The sequence below is a fragment of the Bubalus kerabau genome, chromosome 2, assembly GCF_029407905.1.
Source record: "Bubalus kerabau isolate K-KA32 ecotype Philippines breed swamp buffalo chromosome 2, PCC_UOA_SB_1v2, whole genome shotgun sequence".
NCBI classification, from domain to species: Eukaryota; Metazoa; Chordata; class Mammalia; order Artiodactyla; family Bovidae; genus Bubalus; species Bubalus kerabau.
The window spans coordinates 104,757,791-104,770,553 of NC_073625.1; the positions used below are offsets into that span (position 1 = coordinate 104,757,791).

At 38.1% G+C, this 12,763-nt stretch overlaps 1 protein-coding gene and 1 long non-coding RNA gene across 5 annotated transcripts in view; one reads left to right on the top strand and one right to left on the bottom strand.

The window, feature by feature from the left end:
* Window positions 1–193: 193 nt before the first annotated feature.
* On the top strand, window positions 194–8,913 carry LOC129643533 (uncharacterized). 3 transcript variants are annotated; one of them, XR_008710353.1, is made up of 3 exons: window positions 194–895; window positions 5,061–5,224; window positions 8,777–8,913. It is a non-coding gene; the product is annotated as an uncharacterized LOC129643533 (long non-coding RNA). The 3 variants fall into 3 exon arrangements; XR_008710352.1 differs by having other exon boundaries at window positions 194–418; XR_008710354.1 differs by lacking the exon at window positions 8,777–8,913 and adding an exon at window positions 6,676–7,585 and having other exon boundaries at window positions 194–418.
* Window positions 8,914–9,410: 497 nt separating this feature from the next.
* NAA50 (N-alpha-acetyltransferase 50, NatE catalytic subunit) overlaps window positions 9,411–12,763 on the bottom strand; it is a 32,181-nt gene continuing 28,828 nt past the window's right edge. For both annotated transcript variants that reach the window (XM_055568210.1, XM_055568209.1), the window contains exon 5: window positions 9,411–12,430. In XM_055568210.1, the coding sequence (XP_055424185.1) occupies window positions 12,253–12,430 (178 nt within the window). In that variant the 3' untranslated portion in view covers window positions 9,411–12,252. The remainder of the gene's footprint in view (window positions 12,431–12,763) is intronic.

Here is a 12,763-nt window from a genome sequence, read left to right on the forward strand (position 1 = left end):
AGCCCGAGACGCCGTTGCGCTATCTAGGGGGCGGGAGAAGGTGGAGGGAAAACCATAGCGTGAACGGGCCTCGGGTGGCCCAATGAGGAGGGCCGGGGGTGGGTGCGGAGGTGTGCAAGTTGAGTTGAAGGAACAGGAAATATTCTTAAAGGTAGAGTGATGGGCAGGACCGAAAGCCAGTAGATGAATGGGAAAGAGGTGGGCCTGGTTCCTTAAAGGGGACGCCTTGAGAACCTAGCAAAAGAGGTGTTTGAAGAAACTTCTTTGTATCCTGTTCTCTGTTCTGCTTTTACACGTCTTTTGTAGGAGTTTGAAAGTGGAAAAACTAGAAAGAGCACACGGAAGGCTTTCAAGAACGATTAGAGAGATCCTCTTATCCTAGAGGGCAGGAAGGCGGGATGAAGCTCTGTAATAGAAGGTGAGGAAGAATAAAAAAGAATGCAGACGTCTCCGGGTGCCATTTCACTGGAAGACCATTGCCGACCTGACGCTGCTCGAATTTGTTGGCTGCGATCATCTATCATTTTTCATTTGCCCCAAAGGCGGTTTCCTGCGATCTGGAGATGACCGGGTTAAGAAAGGTCCTGGGGGGCTCCTAATTAGAGGAAGCGAGTATGTGGCACTGGGGGATGGATTTGGAACTTAAGGCTTGGGTTCCTAGATACCTAGATCTGGAAGGTACAGAGCCGTGGGTGATAGCATAGAGACCAGGGTCTGCTAATTCCAAGATGGGAATTTGGGGCCCTGGAACCGTGGTCACAACTCCCTTTTCCTGGCTTCACTTCCTATTTCATAACCCCTCCTCTTCTGAAACAGGTGTCCTCCACCTAGTGGAGCGCTTCCACCTCCAGGTTTGGAAATGTCCCGGATCTTAGACGTCCGGGGACTAGACCAGGTAACTTCCAGAAGGTGCACACGGGGCATGGCATGGTGGGAATTACTTGAGCCTGTGTACAGAGGAAGCTGAACTTGTGTTGGGAAAAGGTGTAAAGTTAAAAAGTAACCGCACCAGCAGTTTAAAAGCTATGATGAAACGAATACAAGGCTTTTAGTGTTATTTCTAAACTATGGCACTGTGAACAGTCTGGAAATTTTCTTTAACTTTTGCATCTCAGCATATGAATTTCTAGTTAGCCTCTGAATACATTTAGCACACCCAAATCAAAGCTGCAGATAAGAACGACCCTAGGATTCAGAGCCTAATAGTAATGCTAATAGAGCACCTCCATGAAATTGTTTAGCATTAGTTAGTATGTCCAGCCGTAGGAAATAATTTCCATTGTGATCAGAATATAATGTATTCTGTTTAAAAATTATTCCAGTAATAAATATAATCTCTAGGGTATGTATGATTTTCTAAGAAAATACAATGCATCGAGTCTAAAGTAAAGTAACAAATAGTTTTGTTTGTTCGGAAAACAGACGTTAAGAGTTTCTTTGGATCACCATTGGAATACACATGAATACCTTTCTGGCACAATGTAGAAGTGTTAAGAGAAATTTCTGTTTTATAAAATGTGGGGAGAGGGATAAATTGGGAATTTGAGATTAAGAGATACAAACTGCTACAAATAAAATAAACAATAAGGACCTACTGTATACCACAGGGAGCTATATTCAATATCTTGTAATAACCTATAGTGGAAAAGAACCCAAATCACTTTGCTGTACACCTGAAACATTGTAAATTAGCTATGCTTCAAAAAAATTTAAAAAGTAACACAACAACAAAAAGTTCTAAATGTTTGCTTTTTAATTTAATCCTGACTGAAACCCAAATCCCAATCATAGATCTTTTCGTTGACTTTGCCAATTCAGCATTGGTTTATTGCTCTACATATGAGAGGATGACATCAAATAATGGCACCAGTCCTATTTCAGGCTAGCTGCCGTGTGCTTATAGTGCCGTTTTTTTTTGTTTTTGTTTTTTAAGTTGCTCAGTCCTGTCCCACTCTTTGGGACCTCATGGACTATACAGTCCATGGAATTCTCCAGGCCAGAATACTGGAGTGGATAGGCCTTCCCTTCTCCAGAGGATCTTCCCAACCCAGGGATCAAACCCAGGTCTCCCGCATTTCAGGCGGATTCTTTACTAGCTGAGCCACAAGGGAAGCCCCCTATACTGATAATAAAATATGGTGGTCAAGTGAAACTGATCCCTTTGCCTCCAGGCCAAGTCCATTGTTTACAGGGCTCAAGTAAATCTGATTTTCACCCACATACTTAAGATCCTTCACAAGCCCCTTGCTTGTATCCCCAGTTTTATTTCCTGACATCCCTTTTTTTTCCTGTTCCTGGGGATGAATGACTAGAGAGGGGCGCCGACATCCGCAGGGAGAGGGGCGTCTCTGAGTTCTGCACTGAACCCCTCCCTGCTCCCCGAGTAGGGGACTGCGCAGACTGTGCCTACTTATGGGGGACCGTTGAGTGCAGAGCTTGGTGGGGCACGAGAACCGGGTGGCGGGGCGGGGCACGAGAACGGGGTCGGGGGGTGGGGGGCTTGCGCGCATCCCTCCTCTCTCCAACCTCTGGGCACCCTATATCCCAGGATGCCCGACCCTTGGGGAGCTCCCGCTGCGCCCCACCCCCACCCCCGCTCCAGATGCGGGCGGCGGGAGAGGCTCCAAGCTGGCATTTTCTTTTAAGAAGCTTTCAGAAATGAATGGCAACGGTATACGCGAACCGTCCATTGTTTTCCAAAACGGTCGTAGTATTTCTCATTGTCAACAGAAATATAGGCGGATTCCAGGTACTCCTCCTCATCGCCAACCCTTGATATAGTCAGCCTTTTTCATTCTAGCCCACACAGTGAGTATGAGGTAGTCTCTCATGATTTTAACTTGCACTTCTGTTATTACTACTGGTGTTGAGCATATGTTCTATGTTAATTGGACATATGCACATCATCTTTGGTAAAATGTTCAATTCTTTAGCCCATTTTAAAAGCAGGATGTGGGTGGCTCAGACAGTGAAGAATCCACCAGCAATGCAGGAGACACCGGAGACGCAGGTTTGATTCCTGGGTGGGGAAGATCTCCTGGAGAAGGCAATGGCAACCCACTCCAGTATTCTTGCCTGAAGAATTCCATCCATTGCGTCGCAAAGAATCGGACACGACTGAGCCTCTAACACTAACGCTGTCTTATTGAGTTGTAAAAGGTTTTTTACGTTCTGGATAAACATTCTCAGATAAATGTTGTGCAGATATTCTCACCTATTCTGTACCTTAAAAGCAACAAACAAAATTGCCTTCTTGAGGTATGATTGATCTTCAATAAACTGAACGTTTGAAATGTACAACGTGACAGATTTGACATTTGCAAGCAGCTGTGAAACCATCTCCACAATCAAAACTGAACATATATGTCCTGCCCTGTCTCCTTCATTTCCCTTTATTCACTTGCCCTCCTCCTGTTCTCCAGGCAACCACTGATCTGCTGTCACTATACATTCTTTTCATTTTCTAGAATTTTATATAAATGGAATCTTTGTTTATATTCAATTTTGTCTGTGTCTTCTTTCATTCAGCATAGGTAGGGGGAGATTAATCCACCTCATTCTGTGTATCAATAATCCATTAACTTTTGTTGCTAAGTAGTATTCCATTATATGGATATATCATGTATATTTATGTTGGTGGACAGTTGGATTGTTTGCAGTTTTTGACTATTACAAATAAAGATGCTAGAACAGTTGTGGACAAATCTTTATATGGACATTTGCTTTCATTTTCCTTGGGTAATAACTGGGTAAATATCCAGTGGAATGGCCAAGTTAGATGCTAAGTGTACCTTAAAAAAAAAACCTGCCAAATAATTTCCCAAAGCTGTACTAATTTATATTTTCACTAGTACAATTTGGGGATCTGAAATGTACCATATCAACACTTAATAAATCTTTAAAAATTTTAATTATTAAAATAGGTAGTATTTCATTGTGACCTTAATTTGCATTTCCATAATAACTAATGATATTGAGCATTTTTCATATATTTAATAACCATTTATATATCTTTTGTGAAGCCCATTTTTATTGGGTTGTTATTTATTGAGTTTTAAGAGTTCTGGATTCTGGACACATATCTTTTATCAGATATGTGATATACAATATATTCTCCCAGTTCTGGATTGTCTTTTCATTCTTTTAACTCTGTTTTTCAAATAGTTGTTCTTAAAATCCAGTCTATCAATTATGCCTGAATCATGCTTATGGGGTCATATCTAAGAAGTCTTTGACTAACACAAGTTCACACAGATTTTTCTATTTTTCTTCTAGTAGTTTTACAGTTTCATGTTTTATATTTAGGTCTACAGCAGACTTTAATTGTTGTATATTCAGAAGTATGATAAAAAATCCTTTTGTATGAAGAATATGGATTATATTTTTACATCAAGGAATCCCAATTTTTCAAGCACCAATTGTAAAGACCATCCTTCCTCCACTTGGTTGTCTTTGAATCTTGGGCAAAATCAACTTATGTGTGGTTATTTCTCAACTCTATTGTGTTCCATTGATTTATTTGTTGATCTTGACACCAATACCAGACTGTTCTAATCACTGCAGCTTTATAAGTCTTGAAGTCAGGTAGTGTAAGTCCTCCAATTGTCTTGTTCTTAAAAATTTAACTATTCTAGGTCATTTGCATTTTCATATAGACTTAAGCTTGTCAAGTTAAGGGGTAGAAAAAGCTTGCTAAAATCCTGAGTGGGATTTATAGTTCAATTTGGAGAGAAATTGTAACTTAATATTTGGATGAATGTATTCTCTCTCCATTTATTTGGGTCTTTTAAATTTTTCTGAGGGTATTTTATAGCTTTCTGTATACAGGTCTTGCATATATTTTGCTAAACTTGTCTCCAAATATCTCATATATTTATGCTATTGTAAATGTTATTTATGAACTTAAATTTCTAATTTTATTAGCTGGAAATACAATGGATATTTGTATCCTGTGGACCTGTTACACTCCTTATTAGTCCTAATATTTTTATTAATAATTAGCACTTTCTACTTTGTATTAACTACAAATAATGACAATTTTCTTTCTATCCAAATTGCAGGCTTATTCAGTTTTTATATTTTGGCTGCCCCATAGGGCATGTGGGATCTTAGCTTCCCAACCAGGGATCAAACCCACATTCTCTCCACTGGCAGCACAGAAGTCTTAATCAATGGACCATCATTGGATTGGCAAGGGCTTTCAGAGCAGTACTATACAGAAGTGGTGAGTCATCCTTGTCTTCTTCACAAGCTGAAGTATAAAGCATCCAGTTTTTCACCCAGTTTGGTGAGCTCTATCAATTTTATTTTTTCAAAGAAGTAGCTTTTCATTTTAATTCTCCTACTGTTTTCAATTTTATGGGTTTCTGCCCTTTTTTATTTCCTTCCTTCAACTTACTTTAATTGGGTCTTCTTTTTCTAGTTTCTTAAGGTAAAAGCTTAGATCTTTGATTCAAGATCTCATATACAAACAACAAGGATTTACCATATAGCACAGGGAATTATATTCAATATCTTGCAACAACCTAAAATAATATATATATTTATATACACACACTTTGTCATGTACCCGAAACTAACAAAGTATTGTAAATCAACTATAATGGCAAACAAAAACTCATATACACATTTAATGCTATGAATTATCTTTTAAGCATTTTAATCCTACAGCATTGACATATTTTCATTTTCCTTTTTCTAACTTTTCTTGCAATTCCTTTTTTAGACACAAGTTATTTAGAAGAATGTTTAATTTCCAAATACTGGTGGGGGGCGGGGCAGGTTTTCCATACTTATTTCTTGTTATGTTCTGGTGTAGGTTAAAGGACCTAGTTTGCACAGTATAGATCCTCTTTATAATATTCTCTGTCATATCATTTACCAATAGTTCAAAATCACCAAAAAAAATTTTTTTTAAAAATATTTGGCTGTACTGGGTCTTAGTTGTGGAATGTGGGATAGATTAAACCCAGGTCCCCTGCAGTGGGAGCTTGGAGTCTTAGCTACTTGACCACCAGGGAAGTCCCCCAAATCACCAATTTTGGTTGTGAACTTGTCTGTTCTGCGTGTTTTTTTCTTCATGTATTCTGAAGTTGTTATTAGATTCATATTCATTGAAGACTCTGTTCTCTTGGTAGACTCCTTTATCATAAATATCCCTCTTTACCCCTAGAAATATATTTTGTTCCAAAATCTTTGATATTAGCCACTCCAATGTTGCTTTTATTAGTGTTTACCTTGTCTTTTCCATCTCTTCTGGTTCACTTGTGTTTAGTGAGCCCATGCCCACTGAATTAACCACTGGACCACCAGGGAAGGCCCTATACAGTAAGCTTCATGGGACCTTCATATTTTATATAAAATATAACTTTCACTAAATTAATCTCCCTCCTTTATGATAACTGTGAATGGGTTAATATTTCATTATCTAGTTGACAAGTGCTGATAGTATGTTTCTAATACTTGTGTCTCACTTTTAGTAAACTTAGTTGGTTCTGTATTGAAATACTGTTGAGATAACTCGGGCTATTAAGATCACCAAGGCAGGGCCATGCCTATCTTTTCCACTGTGGTACTGTCAGGGCCTCAGACATTGGGGATACATTCTTTGACCATGCCTCTGTAATAAGCCTTTTAAGTTACAAGAATTTTTTTTTTTTTTTTTATAATTTTAAGGACTGGCAATAATCCAGGAACCATGCTCTAAATTTGTCCAAGGAGCTACCTCAGATATGCAGATGACACCCTTATGGCAGAAAGCAAAGAGGAACTAAAGAGCCTCTTGATGACAGTGAAAGAGGAGAGAGAAAAAGTTGACTTAAAGCTCAATATTCAGAAAACGAAGATCATGGCATCCGGTCCCATCACTTCATGGCAAATAGGTGGAGAAACAGTGGCAGACTTTATCTTTTGGGGCTCTAAAATCACTGCAGATGGTGACTGCAGCCATGAAATTAAAAGATGCTTACTCCTTGGAAGAAAAGTTATTACCAACCTAGACAGCATATTAAAAAGCAGAGACATTACTTTGCCAACAAAGGTTCATCTAGTCAAGGCTATGGTTTTTCCAGTAGTCACATATGGATGTGAGAGTTGGACCATAAAGCTGAGTGCCAAAGAACTGATGCTTTTGAACTATGGTGTTAGAGAAGACTCTTGAGAGTCCCTTGGACTGCAAGGAGAGCCAACCAGTCCATCCTAAAGGAAATCAGTCCTGAATATTCATTGGAAGGACTAATATTGAGGCCAAAACTCCAATACTTTGGCCACCTGATGCAAAGAACTGACTCATTGGAAAAGACCCTGATGCTGGGAAGATTGAGAAAGGGACAGGAGGAGAAAGGGACGACAGAAGATAAGATGGTTGGATGACATCACCAAGTAAACTCCGGGATTTGATGATGGACAGGGAGGCCTGGTGTGCTGCAGTCCATGGCGTTGCAAAGAGTCAGACACAACTGAGCGACTGAACTGACATCAATGAAAGGCAGCTAACTTTCTCACAATGGAAGAGGGTTAAGGAGAAAGTCATGAAAGTTTTATAGCAGCTTTTAGGTTGCTATAATAAAGTTCTCATTTTACCAGATTCTACTCTTCTGAATACTAATTATTTCAAGTTGTGTATTCAAATTTCACCTGCATAAGCAGTTTTACTTGTGGTACCTATTTTTAGTACAATAGTTTTATTTCATTTTAGTATATGGATTACTAGTGACAAACAGGATTCAAGATTGTTCAAATCTTTACAGAGAATTTTTGATATTGCCAATATGGTTTCTAAAAGATGAACTAAATGGGCTCAGAAGTTTGGTCAAGGAAACAAAAACATTAGTCATTTTCTTGATGCTACAGCCATTTAATGTAATGTGATTTAAATTATAATTGAAATTGGAAGTGCTAGTTGCTCGGTCGTATCCAACTCTTTGCAACCCCACAGACTATAGCCACCAGGCTCCTGTCCATGGATTTCTTCAGGCAAGAATACTGGAGTGGGTTGCCACTTCCTTCTCCAGGGGATCTTCCCAACCCAGGGATGAAACCTGGGTGTCCTGCTTTGCACGCAGATGCTTTAAGATCTGAGCTGCCAGGGAAGGGGACAATTAATTTATACTTAGGGAAGGGGAGAATTAATTTATACTTAGATTCCTTTAAAAAGGATGTCTTGAGTTTTTGAAGACAGTAATAGCAATTAAAAACTTGGATAAAGTTCAGGTATGTGGAAGTTTTCAGCTTATCAGGAATATCTAATTCAAAGTTCACTAACACCAAATATCCCCACCCAATAGACTATTTTCCCAAATGCTGGGTTTAAGCTTCATCAGAAATTAATATAAAACAGGCTATATGTCTTTGAGATTTAAATTCTAGGTAGTCATTGATTCATATTAACTTTATGCTCCCAATGATTGATTTTAGATTTTTATCAAACTGCTTTAGAGAACTGAAAAGGTTGAGCACTTCTGCCCCAGCCTTCACGTTTCTCCATGTCCCATCAAGGTAACTACACCTACATTTAAGAATCTGACTCAAGCCTTTCTCTATATGGCTATGTTACTTGGTTGTATCTAGAACTAGGACTAAATTCCTATATATAGCATGGCATTGTAGAGAAGTCCAAGTCAGGACTCTCTTCTATATGGCTTATTATATCTGAAAAGTTCTTAAAGGCTCACCACTTCCACTCATCATCACAGTACTCAATTTCCCAGGAATGTTCAAATTATACAGCTAGAGAAGTTAGAATCATGTAAGAGTATGGCTTCTGCTTACTCTCCAGGATCACTCGCTCTGGGGCCAAGTCCGCTGCCAGCTGTCATTCAGGAGGTGCTGCGGAGACACCCACATAGTAAGGAACTGAATCCCTCCAACAGCCACGTGAGTCAGCCATCTCCAAAGTAGCTTCTCCAGGCCTCGATGACAGTACTGTAACCCGACGAGACCTTAAGCCAGAATCGTCCAACTAAGCTGCCCTTGGATTCCTGACTCAGAAACTGTGGGTGATGATGCATGTTCATTGTTTGAAGCCACATTTTTTAAGAAAAAAATCTGAATATAAGTTATTGCTAGTCGATGAACACTGCTAATTAAATCACAGCCTAAAGTGTCTAGTGTTTTTTAACAATTGCATTCAAAATATAGCAGCAGTAAGACAGCCCTTTGGATCTTACTTTTTTCTCTCATTGGGACTGAACTGCAGATACTGAATAGTGTTTCTATCAAGTTCCAAAAGGTCTGAATTAGGAGGCCTTGATTACATTTGGCCTGTTTTAATTAAAGTTAGATCTTAAAGAAACGTAAAAGTACATAAAACAGTATGGGGAAGAGTAAGCAATGACTACATATAGCTGCTGATCTCAGAATTCAACACAATGCATTTACATTTTTTTTTGACATTTACCAGACATCACAGATTTCTACCAGAACATCACATAAGTTTATTTCAGATGTAACAGCAATGTTAAAATCAACAAGTTTAAATCTTAACCGCACCAAGTAAACTTAGCTATTTAAGTATTTTTAAAGTTATTCCCTCCAAAAAACTGAGGGAGCTTTTCTTTTCCACCCCACATTCCACGGTTTCCCAATAGTCAGTTCTATTTTTGGAGGACTCTGAATTGACAAGTAAACTGCTTTGGGGATATTTCAGAACTTCTTTCCCCAAATGAAAACTAATCTGGACAAATTATATATTGCATAGATTTCTCTGCAGATTCTTTTCTTTAGAACCTAAATGTAATTACCATATAATTTTACCTATTTGCCCCACAGAAAAAAACTATCTTCCCCCAAAAATACGATGGGTACATCTTGTGATCTTCTAGTTAATAGAATTATTTTACCTCAATGATAATTATCGTATTTCAAAATAACCAACTCAACATGGGACATTATTTCAGTCTTTACTGACTTCTAGGCACATGAAAGTGTACCTAGCTTCTACCTCTTCTACATCCTCCTCCATAAATGGATGGAATTATTTCATGTAAGTCTGATGTAGGACAATTCACGTTTTACAAACACAATTTAGGTTAAAGTCAGTGACTAGTGTGGAGAAAGAAACACTAAAATGATAGGGAGCCTACACACTCAATTCAAAATTTTAATATTTTTTCCTCCATAAATAATATGTACTTAATTGTCATGAGGCAGCTATTCGGTTTTCATTAACCACATTTAGGGATACATTCATAGGACTGATTAGATAGTCCAGGTGAAATGGTTATAGAAATAGAGGCAGTGTCATCTCACAAAACTCATTTATATATCAAAATCTATTTTGACATCTGAAGTTTACAAAAAGACTGAATTCTTCAAACTAATCTTGCCTTCTGTAACTCAAGCATTCTTCTCTTGGCAAGAGCAAGGTGAAGCTTATCCATGAAGGTAAAGGTGCTCAATGCTAAACTTTTCTTCTAAGCTTAGATTTGGACTGCTTAAGAAACTGATACCCAAGAAATCAGCAAGGTCTTTCTACATTTTTACTATCTTAAGATTAGAACTCTATGAACTCACTCATCAACTATCTTCCTTTCCTATATTATTCTTGGCACTCAACTAAGACGGTTGAAGTCTATTGTACCTTGCATTTTCACATTCTCAAATAAGAACTTAAGATTATAAGATGTGCATAAACATTGTGTAAAATAATTTTGTCATTCAAAGTATTTGAAGAGATGAAACTTTTATGCCAGAATTCACACAAGAGGATAGATGTTATCAATCAACCTTCTTTTTAAAGTCCAATGACAGAAAATTCAAGCTCTGTGCATTGTTTTAAGTCTAATGAAAACATTTCTTAGGCCACTGGTATTGGCAATGTAGAAAATTTTAAATATTGGAGATGGAATTATGGAGGAAAGCCTGAAAATTTTAGAGGTCTTCTATCTTACAGAAAGTTACTGACCAGTCAAAGCCACTCCCTAACTGCCAGAAAATGATCTGGCATAAACCAGTCCTGTTGGTACAGGAGGTCACAGTGACATTCACGTTATTAACACTTCTAGACTTCTACTTTTCCCAAGAACAGAAGCAATGTGTTTAACAATTCCCCCTCCCCCAAATCCTTAAACTCCGTATCATAGGCACAGAATGTAAGCAAATCTGGGATGTTCTCCAACAGATAAGCAATAGCACAGCTATGTTATTCTCAAAAATACTGTCTAGATATTCTTTCCTCTAAAATCAAATGCTCAGGGGCCACACTTCTAACAGTCTGCGTTAGCTGACATTAAATGCATTTATTGTGCCACAAATCCATCTAAGCTTCCGTTTAGGTATATTTTTGTATGTCCAGGAGACAATACCTACTTCAGGTTTATTTAATGGTACTGACCTATAAAGGACATCAATTCCATATTTAAGGTCTGACCAACTACTGTGTGTTTACTGAAGAAAAACAACAGGAAAAAAAAGCAGATCACAACAATCCTCTTTAGGTCAGTTCAAGGCCATATCTCTAGCTGGGATATTAAAAAAAAAAATAAATCTCACCAGCCCATATGCTAAAAGATAATGCCACTAGTAACAATCAACAGCAGGAAAAACAAACCTGCTAAGCACCAGCCCACTCATTAGCAAAAAGCAGTTTAACTCACATACTGAGACCAAAGTCTAATACTACTGATTCAAACTGTCCCACCCACCTTCAGCCACCAGCAAGGAAGGAAGAAATAACTGCTTAACAGAACAAAATAAGCTTAGTATTTCTTACAAGGATAACAATGGCCCAACTCCTGAGATAATACTCAGAAGGACAAAAGGTGGAGTGAAGGCAATGTATAGGGATTAGTATCCCACAAAATCTTTAAAAACCCAAAGTACCACAAACACACTAAACTTGTCTAAGACTTAGAGAACAAGATATTGCTGCTGCTTCTTTTTGTCCTTTGAAATATACAATATTTTGTAGGCTCTGCCCTTCAATGTGAAAGCAGGACATTAAAAAAAAAAATGGAAATTGACACTCAAATTTTTGGGACCATATATATCTTAACTGTGAAACTAAACCGATCTATACCTTCTCCTTCCTCCAATCAAACCACCTCACAAAAATAAGAAAACTAAAACAATCCAAACATGATTAATAAGTCCTTAAAAGTTTAAAACTTTTAGAGGAAAGGGAAGCAAGTTTTGAAAGGAGGAAAAGTAAGAACAAGGAAGGGGGAAAGTTTTAAAAGAAAGGGGGGGAGGGGAATCAATGGGCCTCTCTTATTTGGCGACAAGCAAGTGCAAGAAAGTTCATCTGTAATTTGTTCAGTTGTCTGTCTTTTGCACATCTGCGTTCTGGCCAGAAGGGACTTTGAGGTTTTTCTGCAGCACGTGAGCATCTGCGGGCTCTATCCTCTTATAGTAGTTCTTCTTTGTCTCAATAATCTCAAAGCCAAACTTTCTGTAGAAGTCAATTGCAGACTCATTGCTGATCTGGACATGCCTGAGATGTAAAAGGATATCAGAAAAAAGAAATGAAGATTTCATCAGCTTTTATGTATCCTCCACAGATAGCTTCAAATTGGTTGAAAATGAGAATAATCTTAATATCTGTATTATAAAAGAATCCATATTGGAAGCTATATCCAATATCCTATGATAAACCATAATGGAAAAGAATATTAAAAAAAAATATAAGTGTGTAACTGAGTCACTCTGCTGTCAGCAGAGGCTGGCACAATACTACTGTAAACCAACTAAGCTTCAATGAAAATACAAGAAGCCAAAGTTGCCATCTTCGCCTTACTCGTAAGATTCAAGTACAAATCAGCTAAGT